The sequence below is a fragment of the Coregonus clupeaformis genome, chromosome 15 (assembly GCF_020615455.1).
Source record: "Coregonus clupeaformis isolate EN_2021a chromosome 15, ASM2061545v1, whole genome shotgun sequence".
Taxonomy (NCBI): domain Eukaryota; kingdom Metazoa; phylum Chordata; class Actinopteri; order Salmoniformes; family Salmonidae; genus Coregonus; species Coregonus clupeaformis.
In genome coordinates, this window is record NC_059206.1 from 42,618,496 (window position 1) to 42,635,738 (window position 17,243).

At 41.4% G+C, this 17,243-nt stretch overlaps 1 protein-coding gene across 4 annotated transcripts in view; it reads left to right on the forward strand.

Moving 5' to 3' along the window:
- Positions 1 to 17,243, forward strand: part of LOC121582411 (small conductance calcium-activated potassium channel protein 2-like) — a 31,166-nt gene that overhangs the window by 1,569 nt on the left and 12,354 nt on the right. For 3 of the 4 annotated variants that reach the window (XM_041898167.2, XM_041898168.2, XM_045225153.1), the window contains exons 2-6: positions 1,045 to 1,140; positions 13,245 to 13,663; positions 14,039 to 14,180; positions 16,805 to 16,915; positions 17,113 to 17,240. In XM_041898167.2, the coding sequence (XP_041754101.1) occupies positions 1,045 to 1,140; positions 13,245 to 13,663; positions 14,039 to 14,180; positions 16,805 to 16,915; positions 17,113 to 17,240 (896 nt within the window). Of the gene's footprint in view, positions 1 to 1,044; positions 1,141 to 13,244; positions 13,664 to 13,693; positions 14,181 to 16,804; positions 16,916 to 17,112; positions 17,241 to 17,243 lie in introns of those variants that run through there. The other variant, XM_045225154.1, reaches the window with a different exon arrangement.

The window sequence follows — 17,243 nt, forward strand, 5'->3', positions numbered from 1 at the left end:
CAAAGGTTGCAAGTTCGAATCTCATCATGGACAACTTTAGCTAATTAGCAACTTTTCTGCTACTTTGCAACTACTTAGCTTGTTAGCTAACCTTAACCCTTTTAGCTAACCCTTCCCCTAACCTTAACCCTTTAACCTAACTCCTAAACTTAACCCTAAACTCTAGCCTAGCTAACGTTAGCCAGCTAGCTAACGTTAGCCACCTAGCTAGAATTCGTAACATATCATACGTTTTGCAAATTCGTAACATATTGTAAGTTTCGCAAATTCGTAACATTGTCATTTTGCAAATTCTTAACATAGTGTACATTTGGAAAATGTGTAACATATTGTACATTTTGCAAATTCGTAACATATAATACGAATTGTTATTCTTAACATATTACATTTTACATTTTAGTCATTTAGCAGACGCTCTTATCCAGAGCGATTTACAGTTAGTGAGTGCATACATTTTTCATACTGGGGGCATATGAAATGGATGATGGGCATTCACAAATGAATACATACCATACGAAACGTAACATATAACACTAAATGGAGTGTCTCGGGTTTATGTACCGAATAATACAAAATGCTTTTGAGACCAGGTTACACTTTGAGCCCAGGTGGGTTTACAAACTCCATTGATATAGTGACACATGATCTCCCAAGCATTAAAGGAATGTCCTCTGTTGGCCTTAAAGGAAAACTCCACTCAAAAACTATCTTTTGGTATTTTTTTCATTAGTCCACTGTTGATACAGTCCCAAAACGTTTTGCATGTCAGCATTCAAGTTTTCAAGATATAGATCTTTCAAAATAAAGTAAGTGTCACAGTATGATGTGCTTTGCTAGGTTTTACTAATATACTGTAGCCTTGTACTATATTGAACTAGCTATGTGCAAATCCAATATGTAGGCCTACCTTACAGGAGTTTCCTGAAATGTTCTTGCATTTTAATTATCCAATATATAATATATTTTTATTTTTGTAAGATTAGTACTGTTTGTTGCATGAATACATGTGTTGTTGTATTACTATTGTTCTTTTTCTCTTTACAGGAGTCATTGTATTCATTAGCTCTAAAATGCCTGATAAGCCTTTCTACAATCATTCTTCTTGGTCTGATTATCATATACCACGCAAGGGAGATTCAGGTAACATGGTTATTTTTCATGTCATTGTCATTCACATCCCTTGAGAGGTTAGCTATGGTTATAAAAGTGTCACAATAGTGTTATTATACATTTGCTATCCAAGTGCACAGTGCTGTCCAAGTGCACAGTAAGAAAAAGGATGAAAATCTATGCACTCACTACTGTCATTCCTTGCTCTGGATAAGGGTATCTGCTAAATGACTAAAACATTTGAGGAAAAAAAGAAAATGCTGTCATTGCCTATCAGTATGAGTGTGAGTTTGCAGAATAATTGTATCCAAGACATCAAAATCAAATCAAATTAAGTGTTATTGGTCATGTACACATATTTTGCAGATGTTATCGCAGGTTCATCTAAATGCTTATGTTTCTAGCTCCAACATTGATGCGATAAATCAATTTAATTGACTTCACTGAGTGCAATTACTCTGGAATTAAGTGGATTATTTCCAAATTAAGTACATTTCCTCTTTAACGGGTGACATAATCTAATTATGTTGCATTGAAAACTTAAACTGACTTATACATTCCTTAATGAGATGAGTTGCCTTATCATAACCAAAACACTATTGCTCCATTGTTTATATGTTTTTCTTATCATTGGAGACTTTGTAAACAAATAGCTTCAAAGAATGAATTTCTATGTTGCTCTAATGGAATGTCGTCCCTTGCCCACTCTGATGGTTTATGCTTATTTTATCTGGAGAGTCTAGCTTTAGGAACTTTAAGAAGTTGTTATTCCAATGTCTACTTCAGTCTGTTATCATTTCTATTTAATTTGTACTCTTTTAGGTATTTGTGATTTCAACAATAATAGATAACATATTAAAACACCCAATGAGAAAGGTCAGAAGTAAGCTTATTTATTGGAGGATACTTATTCTAATTTGTTTGAGAATCAGTGGGAAGAATAGGAGCAGCAGCCAAATCAATATTATACTATGATAGTGGCTGGCACTTGTATCTCAAGATTGGCTCATGCATCTTCCAAACCTTCAGGGGTTAACTGGTCTGGTTTGTCAGCTTCCTTGAACGGTTCTAGCACTTGGACAAACTCCATTTTATGACCTTGCGTCAGAGCATTGTTGCATTACTTAACGTGTTTTCTTCCTGCAATTCAGCACTTATGTCTCTCTCGGTTGTAGAACCACTTAATTATAATAATGAATGGTGCTCCCGCAATTGTGTGGCTTGTCGAGAGGTGGACATATATTACGGTATTGTCAGGAACCTATTAAGTTGCTCCACGTGAGTAAAATTGACCAGAGAAGAAATACATTTGCCTATGCCAAGCATTTTCTTTAACCGTGCTGAGACTGCATAAGAACACTCTCCTTATGCAGTCTCCTTTCTTTGAAACAGCGAGAAAACATGAAGCCTATCTACATATTTTCAAACACCATTGTAAGACAAAGCAGATTAACCTCATGTAGCGATAAAGATTATGTGCAAGGAAAATCCTGCCATTATCAAATGAATATTACTTGTTGTTCATATGGTTTAGTCCATGAAATAATCAAACTTTTCCTCATGACTATATTTGGGTTGAATTTTGGAGTAGAATTCATATGGTTTAGCCTGAGGGATACAGTGTGCGAATAGGCCACTAGTTCATTATCTTTGTATTGTTGAATTACAATGGCCTGTATTCATTAGCCTCTTTGTTATATTTAAGGTTTACAAGCACCAGAGGGGTATCAATCATTGAAACAGCTCAACAGTAAAATGTGTCTCCTTTTCAAATGGCCTACTGTAAAGTTTTCTTTGCTAGGGATGATAGATATGCGCACTGATCAATACCATATTTGGATACATAACAAAACCATTTACATTTCAGCAATGGTTCTCTATTGCTGTTTACATAATAGAATGCAGCAAGAGGGTATCATTTCCAGGGTTCTTACTTAGGTTTCAACCCTCTGTGTTTCTGTTATTTAATAAACATACATATCATAAACTAAACTTCCTTGAGTCAACCAATTTGTCTGACACATCAAAGGGAATGCAATATTTTGAATGACTATTACGATTATGGAAAAAGCAGAAATATGCTGAGGGGTGGTTTTTGCCCAGTGATATTATTTTTGAAGTAAAACGGGTTGCAATAGGTTCATGTTTATATTAGAAATATCAGATTGATACGTTTTATGGCTTACATTCAGTTATTCGATTTTCATATCCTCCACAGTCTTATTCAGACTGGAATATGACTCAATATAGCAATTCTCACCTTGATTAGTGACACTCACTTAAATTCCATATCTGCTGTTATTGCTGTTTGCAGCTATATTATTACTCAATACTCTCCTTAGTCACTTGGTTGTGACCCCACTCAATGGCACTTTTATTGCTACTTGCAGCTGTATCCGTAGTGGTAGTATAGGGATATCTCTCTACCTAAGGAATCCTCTAACCAGGATTTCTGGAAAACCAGGGAATTTATTGAAAGTTTATTGAAAGTTTATTGAATTTACTGAACGTTTCCAACCCTATCTCTACCACAGAGCTTGCACCCTATCCTGTCCTCTCAATATTGGCTGTTTTCCATCCTCATTGAGATAGATTATACATGCACATCCATCTGTACTCACAGATGCCTGTCAAATATAGATGCATAGTTCAGACTGAAGAGAGGTGCCCACACACTGCTCTAGCTCCTTGGAAGTGATTTACTTGTCCAAACTGCACAAACAGGGAAGATTGGACTTCCACACTTTTTTTGCTGCTTAAACAGTATAGGGACACACCTTTTGATTTTAGTTTCTGTCCTCATAGTGGCGGAAATGTCCCTAGGTCAGTCTGAGGACAGCTCTTGGACATGGGGAGTCTTCAGGGACATGTCTTCTAGATGAAAGGGATACTTTGGGATTTTGGCAATGAAGCCCTTTATCTACTTCCCCAGAGTCAGATGCACTCATGGATACCATTTGTATGTCTCTGCATCCAGTATGCTATGAAGGAAGTTAGAGGTAGTTTCGCGAACCAATGCTAACTAGCGTAGCACAATGAGTGGAGGTCTATGGTATCTACTAGTGTGCTAGTAGTTACCATAGACTTCCATTCATTGTGCTGAGTTCATCTGACTCTGGGGAAGTATATAAAGGGCTTCATTGCCAAAATCCCGAAGTATCCCTTTAAGATGTCAGTGATCGGTGACATGGTGCATTAATAGGATTTCTCTCCATCTTCCTAGTGTGATGTCTCAAAATTCAGAGACCCTCAAGACTCCTCTATCCAATTAGAAGCCATATTCTGTTTTTATATCCACTAACATTCTATATGTAAACGTCAACAAGCGTCTAACAAATGTTGTAGGGCATGGTATTTCAGGTTGAAGGTTTCAGGTTGAAGGTGTCATACCGACATTGTACGTCTTTTGGTGACAGCTAGCGATCTATAATAATTGCCTCTTTTGTTTCCTCTGGTGGCAGGTAGCAGTCTAGGTTGCTGTCTGAACCAGTGGCGGTCGGTGCCCTTTAAGACGAGGGAGGATGATCCTTTTTTTATGAGCATGGCCTTATTTCTATTGCAGCATATTGGATGACTGTCATTCATATTCTATTCACCCAGCTCAATGTTACATCGATAGGTTTAGGCTACTTCATGATACTCCAATTTTCAGGTCATCTGATGAATTGGTAGAGCATGGCGCTTGTAACGCCAGGGTAGTGGGTTCGATCCCCGGGACCACCCATATGTAAAAATTTATGCGCACATGACTGTAAGTCGCTTTGGATAAAAGCGTCTGCTAAATGGCATATTATTATTATTATTATTATTATTATTATTATTATTATATTATTATTATGAAGCACTCCATCACTCTCCTTCTTGGTAAAATAGCTCTTATATAGACTGGAGGTGTGTTGGGTCGTTGTCCTGTTGAAAAACAAATGATAGTCCCACTAAGCCCAAACCAGATGGGATGGTGTATCGCTGCATATTGCTGTGGTAACCATGCTGGTTAAGTGTGCCTTGAATTCGAAATAAATCACAGACAGTGTCACCAGCAAAGCACCCCCACACCATAACACCTCCTCCTCCATGCTTTACGGTGGGAAATATACATACGGGAGATCATCTGTTCACCCACACCGCGTCTCACAAAGACACGGCGGTTGGAACCAAAAGTCTCAAATTTGGACTCCAGACCAAAGGACACATTTCCACCGGTCTAATGTCCATTGCTCGTGTTTCTTGGCCCAAGCAAGTCTCTTCTTCTTATTGGTGTCCTTTAGTAGTGGTTTCTTTGCAGCAATTCGACCATGAAGGCCTGATTCACACAGTCTCCTCTGAACAGTTGATGTTGAGATGTGTCTGTTACTTGAACTCAGTGAACCATTTATTTGGGCTTCAATTTCTGAGGCTGGTAACTCTAATGAACTTATCCTCTGCAGCAGAGGTAACTCTGGGTCTTCCATTCCTGTGGTGGTCCTCATGAGAGCCAGTTTCATCATAGCGCTTGATGGTTTTTGCGACTGCACTTGAAGAAACGTTCAAAGTTCTTGAAATGTTCCGTATTGACTGACCTTCATTTCTTAAAGTAATGATGGACTGTCATTTCTCTTTGCGTATTTGAGCTGTTCTTGCCGTAATATGGACTTGGTCTTTTACCAAATAGGGCTATCTTCTGTATACCCCCCCCCTACCTTGTCACAACACAACTGATTGTCTCATAAACATTAAGAAGGAAAGAAATTCCACAAATTAACTTTTAAGAAGGCACACCTGTTAATTGCAATGCATTCCAGGTGAATACCTCATGAAGCTGGTTGAGAGAATTCCAAGAGTGTGCAAAGCTGTCATCAAAGCAAAGGGTGGCTACACTTTTTTGGTTACTACATGATTCCATATGTGTTATTTCATAGTTTTGATGTCTTCACTATTATTCTACAATGTAGAAAATAGTAAATATAAAGAAAAACCCTTGAATGAATAGGTGTTCTAAAACTTTTGACCGGTAGTGTAAACGCAGTTCACTTTCATAGCAGCCACATACCAACAGTATGATCCCTTTTATCGTTGTATAATTCCTTCTCGCATCTACGAGCTCTCCTCCTATCACCTTTTCCCTGCGCTTGTGGACTTCAGTGCTCAACACATCAGCTGTCTGTGACCTGGCGAAAAAACCTTTCCAAGTCAAACCTTCATATCATAACCGGTAAACGCTACACACAGCCTACATCATTGTCACCATATTAGCTAATGTCATAGTCAACATAGCTACTAACAAAATAACTAACACGTTAGTAAACCCTACAATCATGCAGCACAGTGTACAGTCAGCAAGCAGTTTAGCAGTTACACCGGCGGACCCCGGTGGCAAAAAATTAATAAAACCAAAGCTTACCTTGACTTTGAAGAGTTCCATTGTTGGATAGCCATAGCCAGCTAGCTAACATAGCATCCCTCTCTGTTTGAGCCTGGTATTTGAGTACGCTAAACTAGCTAGCTGCATTTGCTAGGAAAGTAAGTGAAAGTGAAAAGAAATACTACCAACGAAATATAGCTATCTCTCTCTCTCTTGTTTTTCCTTCATTTCTGAAGAAATACATTTGTTCAAAACTGTTCAACTATTGTCTTTCTCTCTCTTTGAGTCAACTACTCATAACATTTTATGCACTGCAGTGCTAGCTAGCTGTAGCTTATGCTTTCAGTGCTAGATTCATTCTCTGATCCTTCGATTGGGTGGACAACTTGTCAGTTCATGCTGCAAGAGCTCTGATAGGTTGGAGGACGTCCTCCGGAAGTTGTCATAATTACTGTGTAAGTCTATGGAAGGGGGTGAGAACCACGAGGCTCCTAGGTGTTGTATTGAAGTCAATGTACCCAGCCTTGTCTAGCTTAGATAGTCCTGGGTGGTGTGTGTTGTTCTGTGTGCGTGCTTCTCTGTGTGTATTAGAGACGCCATGGTGTAACTGCAGGAGATGCTGTGCATTTCTCACAGGGAAATCTGTCCTCTACCTGAGACGCCAGACTGGAGTCAGATAACCATTGCTTGCTGGTGACCTCAATGTTTTCACTGAACAAACAGGCTTTCAAGGGTACAGATACTCTGCCTCTGAACAGGACGAGAATCCAAATTATTATTAATTGATCATGTTTGCTACCCCATGATCAATTATACTATATGATCAGAAACATAGATGTAATATAATTTATATGAGAAACGTCTCCAGCTAGAGCACTCCAAACAAAGGGAGATTTACTTATGATGTTATATTTTCATATAGAGGTGCATATTTTTTTATTTCGGTTGAATGTTATGCATAGAGAAAATATGTAATCAAGTAATCACTTGATTTCAGATGCAAAATAAAATGTAACCTCCAGCTTGAGATTTACTCAGCAAAGTGGCCTCTTAGTGCCTCACTTTGATATCATAAATAAACCATTGCATTCATTTCTAATTGGGCTGAACCTCTCAATCTAATTCACTAATGAGATTGAGCCATTACTTTCACTCAGTGACAAGATATATGTTCCCATCTCCACATTACACAGACAGATTAAATATTGAGCTGGACTCCATTAGTTATATTGAGCATACTGAAACCAGTAACCAACCCAGGCTGCAACCAACACAGGGTGAGCTTCTATAGATACTGTAAGAAAGAAGGCCGACAGAGAGACTGGAATGGGATGACCTCAGGACATCCTTAATGGTGTTGTCTGTGGCATAGGCTCACCTCGGCCGGCGCCGGTGCAGCGTTCCCGTGATGAGCAGGGGAATACTCCCTTAATGATTCAACAGTATTTGTATCCATCAGACGACAAGCCAACCATCTGAGAGCAGCCACTGGACCTTGACAGGAGGCTATATCTGAAGAGATTGGCCTTGGTTAGAATCGGTCCAACCATCATTGTGCAGTACAGGGGCTCTGCTTGTAGGACACCATGCGTAGCGACACTGCTCTTTCTCTCTGTTATAAAGATCATTTTCTGTATGTGTGTGCGTGAGCACGTGTGTGTGTGGCGACATTGGTCTCGCTCCTTTAAAGATACTTTTCCTAGGTGTTTTTGTGTGTGTGGTCCACTGGTCCATGTGGGTGAAATGACTCTTAGTTAAGTGACCTGAGAGTTTTTTGGCTCATCAACAGGGCATTTTCTATGCCTCTGAGTCCCTCTCTGGTCCCTCTCTGGTCCCTCTCTGAGTCCCTCTCTGGTCCCTCTCTGAGTCCCTCTCTGAGTCCCTCTCTGGTCCCTCTCTGAGTCCCTCTCTGAGTCCCTCTCTGGTCCCTCTCTGGTCCCTCTCTGAGTCCCTCTCTGGTCCCTCTCTGAGTCCCTCTCTGGTCCCTCTCTGAGTCCCTCTCTGAGTCCCTCTCTGGTCCCTCTCTGAGTCCCTCTCTGGTCCCTCTCTGAGTCCCTCTCTGGTCCCTCTATGAGTCCCTCTCTGGTCCCTCTCTGAGTCCCTCTCTGGTCCCTCTCTGAGTCCCTCTCTGAGTCCCTCTCTGGTCCCTCTCTGGTCCCTCTCTGAGTCCCTCTCTGGTCCCTCTCTGAGTCCCTCTCTGGTCCCTCTCTGGTCCCTCTCTGAGTCCCTCTCTGGTCCCTCTCGGACATGCTCTTTATTAGGCCATGGAACATGGGATGGACTATTGTTGTAGCGTTGACTGCCTTTTAAGCTTAGTAAGCCATAAACCCCTTCAGACTTTTTATTCTAGCAGGATATGAACTGGACAAGTTATATGTGCATATGATATACTGTAGAAAGAGACTTGACTGCTGTCCATTCTTATGCCACATACATCATTCCAGGTTTTCCGCTGCAGATGTACTACTGTAAGTTACTCCCCCTCTCCCTCATAACTAGTGCTTCTGCCACTAGCATGGAATATTTGATGCTCAGAGGTAAAGAGTATTGTATTTCAGGTCATGTTTTTACAGACCAATAGGCTTTTCTTATATGACCTGGTTTTAAATGTTTAATTACATTGTTTTAAAGCAACATACTTTGTAAACACTTTCTTTTGTCACATTAAGTTGTTGTCTCAAATACAAATGAGAGCTTTTGTGCTGTGTGCAGACAATATTCTGTTTGGACTGTTTTGATGGCTTAGGTCTGTGAATAAGATAGCGTCTGTCACATAGTGGAGTAACATCTTGTGTTTCCATGTCTAAGTTACACTCCCTTGGAAAGGCTTACCAAGCAGAGCTATACCAACAGAGAGCCTAGTTAGTGTTACAGCATCTCTCAGCCTAGGAGTCTGACAGATGTCAGTGCTCTCAAGGAGATAGATGTTGTTACAGTATGTATTTAATATAGGTATCAGGCACTTTAGTTGTGTGCTTTAAAATTATCTTTGTGGGGGAACCTTCCAATGTGGTGTTTTAATTAATGAATTGGGTAGAGATGTTGCGTGGGAGGGTTTTCTACACTTAACTGCAATGTAGTTTGAGCTGGAATGTGGGTCGTTCATCTTGAAATCTGTATTACTCTGTCTCTGTGTTGTTTTCATTATGATGCTCTATGCTGCAATGATGTTTACGGTTGGAATTTCCTGTAGCTTTCGGTGGGAAGCGTTTGGCTTGCAGGCTAGCTTTAATGATAGTGTGACATTTGCCAGGATGTTCTAGTGGAATGTTCTTTGTGTGGCAATGTGGTGTAGGTGGCTGTAGTGTCAGTGTGCCTGTGGGATTGGAAGGCTGTAGTATGTGCAGTGCCAGCCTGGTATCAACTGATAAGCGTCAGTCTGGTATACTTTTGCAAAAAGATATGCATCACGAGACTTGACGCATAAGTCAATACATTGCATTCAAGGCAAAAAAGTTGGTGCTAAAGCTGCACTGGGTAAATTCCTGCGCACAATGCTCACAGACAGACAACTGCAGGGAGCGAATGAAGGACCATGTTGAGGATGAATTAAGCCACTTCCTGTTGCCACAGGAAGCTGAACCTCAACACAGGGCATCCCTATAAGATCACGGTGGGTTTTGTGGAAGGATGGTTAGCTAGCTCAATCGCAGTCAACAGGGGTGTCATGGTTATGCGAGGGCTGTAGGTAAAGCTTTTCTATGAAATAAAAGCCTTGTTCTCTGTGGGACCAACTTTTTACTGTGAAGAGTTCATTTCACATGGTCAGGTGCAGGCTTGCGTTCAGCCGGAGCGTATTGTTGAACGATCCCATACGTGAATTGTGTTTCTAGCCTCAACTGTTCTGCTGATGTCACTCAAAAGCACATTAACTCTAGTTCAGGCTTCAAGCGAAGCCTACCTTTCTGCCATATAGTGGTATGAGGGGCAAATTAATTAATTGTTAATTGGATTAGGGTTAGGGTTATGTCTATGGTTGAGGCCCTAACCCTAACCCTAGCTTCATGTCCACTCCCGGCTCAACCCTAACCCTTAACCCTAGCTTCATGTCCACTCCCGGCTCCACCCTAACCCTAACTTATGGCTAGGGTTTAGCCAAGATATGGAGACAAATCTAGAGTTAGGGTTGTGGTAGGGTTAGGGTTGAGCCGGGATGTGCTAGGGTTAGGGTTAGGTTTATTGTTGAAGTTAAAGTAAGGTTTAAGCCGGGATGTGGACATGAAGCTAGGGTTAGGGTTAGGTTTAGGGTTGAATATCCTGTCCTGTCTGAGAGAGAGAGAGAGAGAGAGAGAGAGAGAGAGAGAGAGAGAGAGAGAGAGAGAGAGAGAGAGAGAGAGAGAGAGAGAGAGAGAGAGAGGGAGGAGGAGAGGAGGACGGAAAGAAGAGGGAGTATAGAGATATAAGAGAGAGAGGGGGAGGGAAAGAGAAAGAGAAAGAGAGAGAGACATGTCTGTCTGTCTGTCTGTGAATATCTGTCTGTCTGTCTGTCTGTCTGTCTGTCTGTCTGTCTGTCTGTCTGTCTGCCTGTCTGTCTGTCTGTCTGTCTGCCTGCCTGCCTGCCTGCCTGCCTGTCTGTCCTGTCTGTCTGTCTGTCTGTCTGTCTGTCTGTCTGTCTGTCTGTGAGTGTATATGTTTGTCTGTCTGTTTGAGTCTTTCACCAACTTACCCATTGCAGCTTTATCACCAACTTTTTTGCCTTAAATGCAATGTATTGACTTATGCGTCAATGCCCTTGACGCATATCTAGAGGTGGAGGTGGGAGAGAGGAGGGAGAGGAATAGAAAGAGAGATGAGAGGAGGGGAGAGGAGGGAAAGAAGGAGGGAGAGAGAATGGAGAATGGAGGGGGGAGGAGGGAGAGAAAGAGAAGGGGGAGCGTGAGGGAGAGATAGAGAGAGTATGGAGAGAGGAGGGAGAAAGAGAGATAAGAGAGAGAGAGAGAGAGAGAGAGAGAGACAGAGACATGTCTGTCTGTGAGTTTATCTGTCTGTATATCTGCCTGCCTGCCTACCTGAGTCTTTCACCATTTCATCCAATGCAGCTTTATCAGCAACCTTGGAATGCAATGTATTGATTTATAAGTCATGTCTCGTGATGCATATCATTTTGTATCACGAGACGTGAGTGGCACTATAGCGCAATTTCCAGGTGTACATTTGTTATTTTCAGGGTGTCGTTGAGGTAAAGATGTGGAATGAAATCTTTCTTTGGCAGTGGGAAATATATGTCTATTTCAATGATTCAAGATTTAGTAATGTATTATTGCTAAAAATATGATCTAGGTCATTGATCCCATTACGCTTCGAGGAATGGGACAGCATTTCTTTCTCTAATGAGGATCCTAGAGTTATACTAAATGGGGGTTAGTTGGCAGGATGTCAAGTCATAATGTGTGACCTCACTTATTTATCTCCTACGTTTTTGTGCTCACAGAGAAATCTGAAATGTTCTGGTGTTTTTGACTGATCTGCTAACCTGTTTGGCTGATATGTGATGGATTTCACAATTCTCATTTTGTTTGAGATTAATTGATCTTGAATATTTAATTTTATTTCATTCTTATTCAGTGGTTCAGACAGTGGGGTAGACAGTAGGAGCCATGGGAAGCACAGACTTTACAGCACCAATTACAAAACCTCAAACAGAACCAGGAAGAAAACTCTGTTCCCCACACACTGGAGGGCCAGATATCTCTAGACGCAGCACAAATAATTTAAGCACATAGGATGGCTTCAGTTAAAATGTTTTGTCATTCACAGTTTTTTCCCTTTATATTGAATGGCTGAGGTCACGGTGAATATAGCTCTCTGAAATTTGATGACGGCAACATTTTGTGAAATATCTCCCGCCAGTTGTGACGGCCCGTATACAACCCATAGACCTTGAGGTGATTGAGTGCAGGAAGGGAGTGGCTGAGGCGGACTATCGGCATTGCGTGTCAGAAAGGGGAATGATTTGACAACTGTAGAGAGGAAGCTAACGTGGCTCGATTGCATTTAGCCTGCAATCCATCTGCAGAGGAGTATGTGAGCGGCAGAAGAGGAAGCCATCTCTAGAGACAGAGGGTAGTAGTTTATCTGTAGATCATAAACACAGTCAGATAGATCACTTTGACTGAATTACACTGAGGGGAGTGTGGGTCTGTTGGTAGGGGACGAGGCCAATTAGGGCATTAGTTCCGGGTGGATGGAAGCATTGAGCAATAAACCATGGGACTGGTGGATAGCTTTAGATTGGAGTGAGAGAGATGAAAGGTGTTTAAGAGGAGAAAAGGGGGAAAGGAGTGGGGGCCGAGGAGGAGAGGGGGAGATGGAGAGGAGGTGTACAGCATGGCTGAGTGTGAATAGAGGAGGATAGGATAGAGGAGAGTCATTAAAGGTAGTGAAATCAGTCCACATCAAAGCCCCCAGTGGAGTGGCCTACCTTCTGCTCTGTGGCCAGGCAATAAGAGACCTATGCTAATGTGGGAGGTGACAGATGTTCTCATCAGCTTAATGCTTTGAAGTCGAAAATGTTAGCCACATGCAGGAGGTCCCATAGACATCCGTGACAGAAGAGTGTGAAAGGTGTAGCGAACGCTAACAGTTAATAATTGGAATCCCTGAACGGCAATCAGTCATGTCAGAAACCTGAGTTAATTAATTTCCATTGATTGAGTGTGCTAGTAATGGTTTATGGTTTTTATTAATTTAGAATGATGCAATAGTGATTCAAATGCAAGGTTGCATTTAACCAGAGCTAATTCAGTAACCTCCATCTGCTTCCCTCTCCCCCTCCATCCATGTTGTTATTCAGTTATTCATGGTAGACAATGCAGCAGACGACTGGAGGATAGCCATGACCTACGAGCGCATCTTCTTCATCTGCCTGGAGATCCTGGTGTGCGCCATCCACCCCATCCCAGGGAACTACACCTTCACCTGGACAGCGCGCCTGGCCTTCTCCTACACCCCGTCCAAGACGGACGCAGACGTGGACATCATCCTGTCCATCCCCATGTTCCTGCGGCTGTACCTCATCGCCCGCGTCATGCTGCTCCACAGCAAGCTCTTCACAGACGCCTCGTCCCGCAGTATCGGGGCGCTCAACAAAATCAACTTCAACACACGCTTCGTAATGAAGACCCTGATGACCATCTGCCCTGGCACCGTGTTGCTGGTCTTTACCATCTCGTTGTGGATCATCGCTGCGTGGACCGTGAGGGCCTGCGAGAGGTCTGGACCTGCTGCCCTATAGCTGTCACGCTATGCTGCACAAAGCACTGCATGAAACATAAATAAGGCATCATGGTTTGGTCAGGGGGAACAGGAGTTAACTCGTTGTGCATCAGGCTTACATCCAGATATAGTGCTCACTCCTCACATTCCCAGCAATACCACCATTTTTGTATGCAGATCTTCTGCTTGGGAATGTCAAGGGATAGACAATTATGGCCCATAGTTTACATCTTGTTAGGAGACAGGAGAATCTGTTTACACCTTATTTATATTACACATGAATGAGGCATGGATGTACTGTATGTATGATGTATAAGACGTGTATGTATTTGGCAAGCTGACTCCAGGCTGACTCACTACCTTCCATTCCAGATACCATGACAACATGGACATAACCAGCAACTTTCTAGGAGCCATGTGGTTGATCTCGATCACTTTTCTAACCATTGGATATGGGGACATGGTCCCCAACACTTACTGTGGAAAAGGAGTCTGTCTCCTCACTGGTATTATGGTGAGCCCTACACTCTTACAAAAAAAGGTGCTATCTAGAACCTAAAAGGGTTCTTCAGCTGTCCCTATAGGATAACCCTTTGAAGAACCCTTTTTGGTTCCAGGAAGAACCCTTTTGGGTTTCATGTAGAACCCTTTCCACAGAGGGTGCTACAGATGTCAGATCTTAATTTGACCCCTTTCATCGCAGGAGGAAAATAATCCTACAGTAGGAGGATTTGAATATCTGAAGAAATAGTTAGAATCGCTGCCAGGGGGCAGCTGGAAGCGGTGTTTGTATACAATTTACACTGCAACTACATTGTACCTTATGTAGGCTACGTACAGGCAACAGCACATCTCGTGTTAATTCTTATGTGGACTATAATAAATTAACATATGTGTAGGGGGTAGATGTATTTTTCGTTAGGGATTATTATTATTATTAATTTTTATGTTGAAGGCAAGCAATAGGCAGAATACATTATTTTGGTTGCCTCAGTGCCTGTGTGGTCTTGCAGTTACAGCCACTGACCCCAGCACACATATCTGGCCCACTGCCCTTTGACTCATGGATGAATTTATTTTGGATGAATTTATTATTGAGTGGTTACAGGGTTAAAACAGAAACAAATCAAAGGTTAACAGTTTAGGTATTCATTCCGAGTGGGTAAGTTTAGGGCTATGGTTTGGGGGAAGGCTTAAAACTAAATTATTAAAAATGACACGCCTATGGATCATCAGTATTCATTGTGAACTGCCGTAGCGCAGTGGTCTGAGCAGTGCGCTCTGGCTCCGAGCCTCATGAGTGCTGGGCGATCTAGTGACCAGCCTGAGCCTACATTAGGCCCACAAGTTCATTGCATTTATTTAAATGTGTTCAAGAAGTGAAAAATAGTCTGATAATTTACACATCAGCGTCTCAGCTCAACAAAATCACATTTGGGTAGGATCAAATGCATAAACATCTTGACAGCTTTACGAAATGAAATATTAAAGCCACAAAATACAGGTTTTCAATCCACACCAAAGACCAGAACTATATTGACAAATTATACATAGCCTAACTATAAAAACGTGGACGAGCATCCACACTGGAGTAAATTTTATCATTCTACAGTAGGCCTACATCTGTCAATCAACTGATGGCCTAAATCAGCTCATCAAATCAGACAGGGAAACACAGTAGCCTATTATCCATTTTCACATCTTTCATTATGTGACAATGGAAAGGCTAACGGGGTAGCCTACAGAATGTAGCCTATTGGAATATTATCAAATAACAAGAGGCCTATTGCAACCATCGATGGCACTAGATTATCGCCAGCTGATGTCTTGTTAAACCATCAATACGCTCTAAATTCACCCGCACAGCTGATCTCAATTGCAACCATTATTGGTCACCTCTACAGCTCCCTAAAAGATTATGTCGGTGTTACCCTTAGTCCTGCTTGCAACCAATGTCTTTCAAAATATGTTCGCCCTCTGGCTGGTATTGTAATCTGAACAACTTTTAACAGACTAAGGGTTTATCTATTTGATAAGCATTCTATACAGTATAAATCAAGTGTTTCCTCGTTTACCACGGCAAATATACCGTGGCAATTTACCCGACTCTTTGTATGAATGGAAACTAATGTTGGTGTAGCCTATTGTTATTATTTTATTAGTTTCCTATTTATGTTATCCAAAAGTGTCTGGTAAGGTCATTTCTTAACAAGATCGGGGGTAAAATATCCCTGGACAGTCCATATTTTAAATGTGTAAATAAATCAAGTCAATCAGGGGATTGAGTTATTTGTGCCAGTATGGTGTGGACCAGAATCAAACCCACGCCTACACAGTAGACCACCTATAAGGCAGTGGCCCTAACCGCTAGACCACGATTAAACTCAATTTTGGATACAAAATCCTCAACTTAGGATACACTTGACACTTGTATGTAGCCTAGTGGAAACCAATATCTATCTTGTGTTATTAAGCTATATAAAACAATGGTTATTGATGGGTATTGCTGCATTTCAGATAGATTTTTGTACATTTGAATATTGCAGTAATAGGACCTAGGCCTAGCGTTTGAGCGAGCGAGAGTGAAAATTATTTTGATAGCAAGCCCTGATCCAAATGACTCGACTGCCCCACATGGAGAGAAAGAGAACTGCTAATTTTCAGGTACGCGCGAGGCTCAATTGAATTTCCTGATGCAGCATGAAAATTCTCTGCGACAAAAGAGTGATCAAGTTAAGATCCGACATCTTGACATGGAACCCAAAAGTGTTCTCTTATGGGGACAGCCAGATAACCATTTTCGAACCCTTTTTTCTAAGAGTGTATTGCAGAAATGATATTACATTCTCATGCCACTGCAGCGCTGTCTTTTGCAGTGCTGCTTATTTACATTACATTTAAGTGAGGTAATATCTTTGAATCTAGCCCTTAGGTATCTGCATAAAAAAAAAAAGACAATATATTTTTTTTTAAATCTCTGGTGCGGATTCATTTATATTCAGAGGATATTGATTTGAGAATCATTTTTATATTTTTTATAATTTCCTAATATTATTCAAATAAAAGTAGGTTACATCTTTTTAAACAGACACAATAAAGTCAACCTCTATAACGGGGTCTGTTTATTGTTCCCCCAAGGGAGCTGGCTGCACAGCCTTGGTGGTGGCTGTGGTTGCAAAGAAACTGGAGTTAACCAAAGCTGAAAAACATGTTCATAATTTTATGATGGACACCCAGCTGACCAAAAGAGTAAGTAAATACTTTACTTCCATGGCGTTTAAATTTTTAAAATTTGAAAGAATAATCTCAGCTGCACTGTTTCCCTATTGTGCAGCATTTCAGGAAGCCCAAGCATGGTTGAACATGAGTACAGTATGTTTTCAATTACATGAGGAGTATTTTATTTACCATGAACAGTGTTTCTAACCCTACTCTTTCTGTGTCAGGTGAAAAACACAGCTGCAAATGTACTCAGGGAGACGTGGCTCATCTACAAGAACACCAAACTGGTGAGGAAGATGGACCATGCCAGAGTCAGGAAGCACCAGAGGAAATTCCTCCAAGCCATTCATCAGTA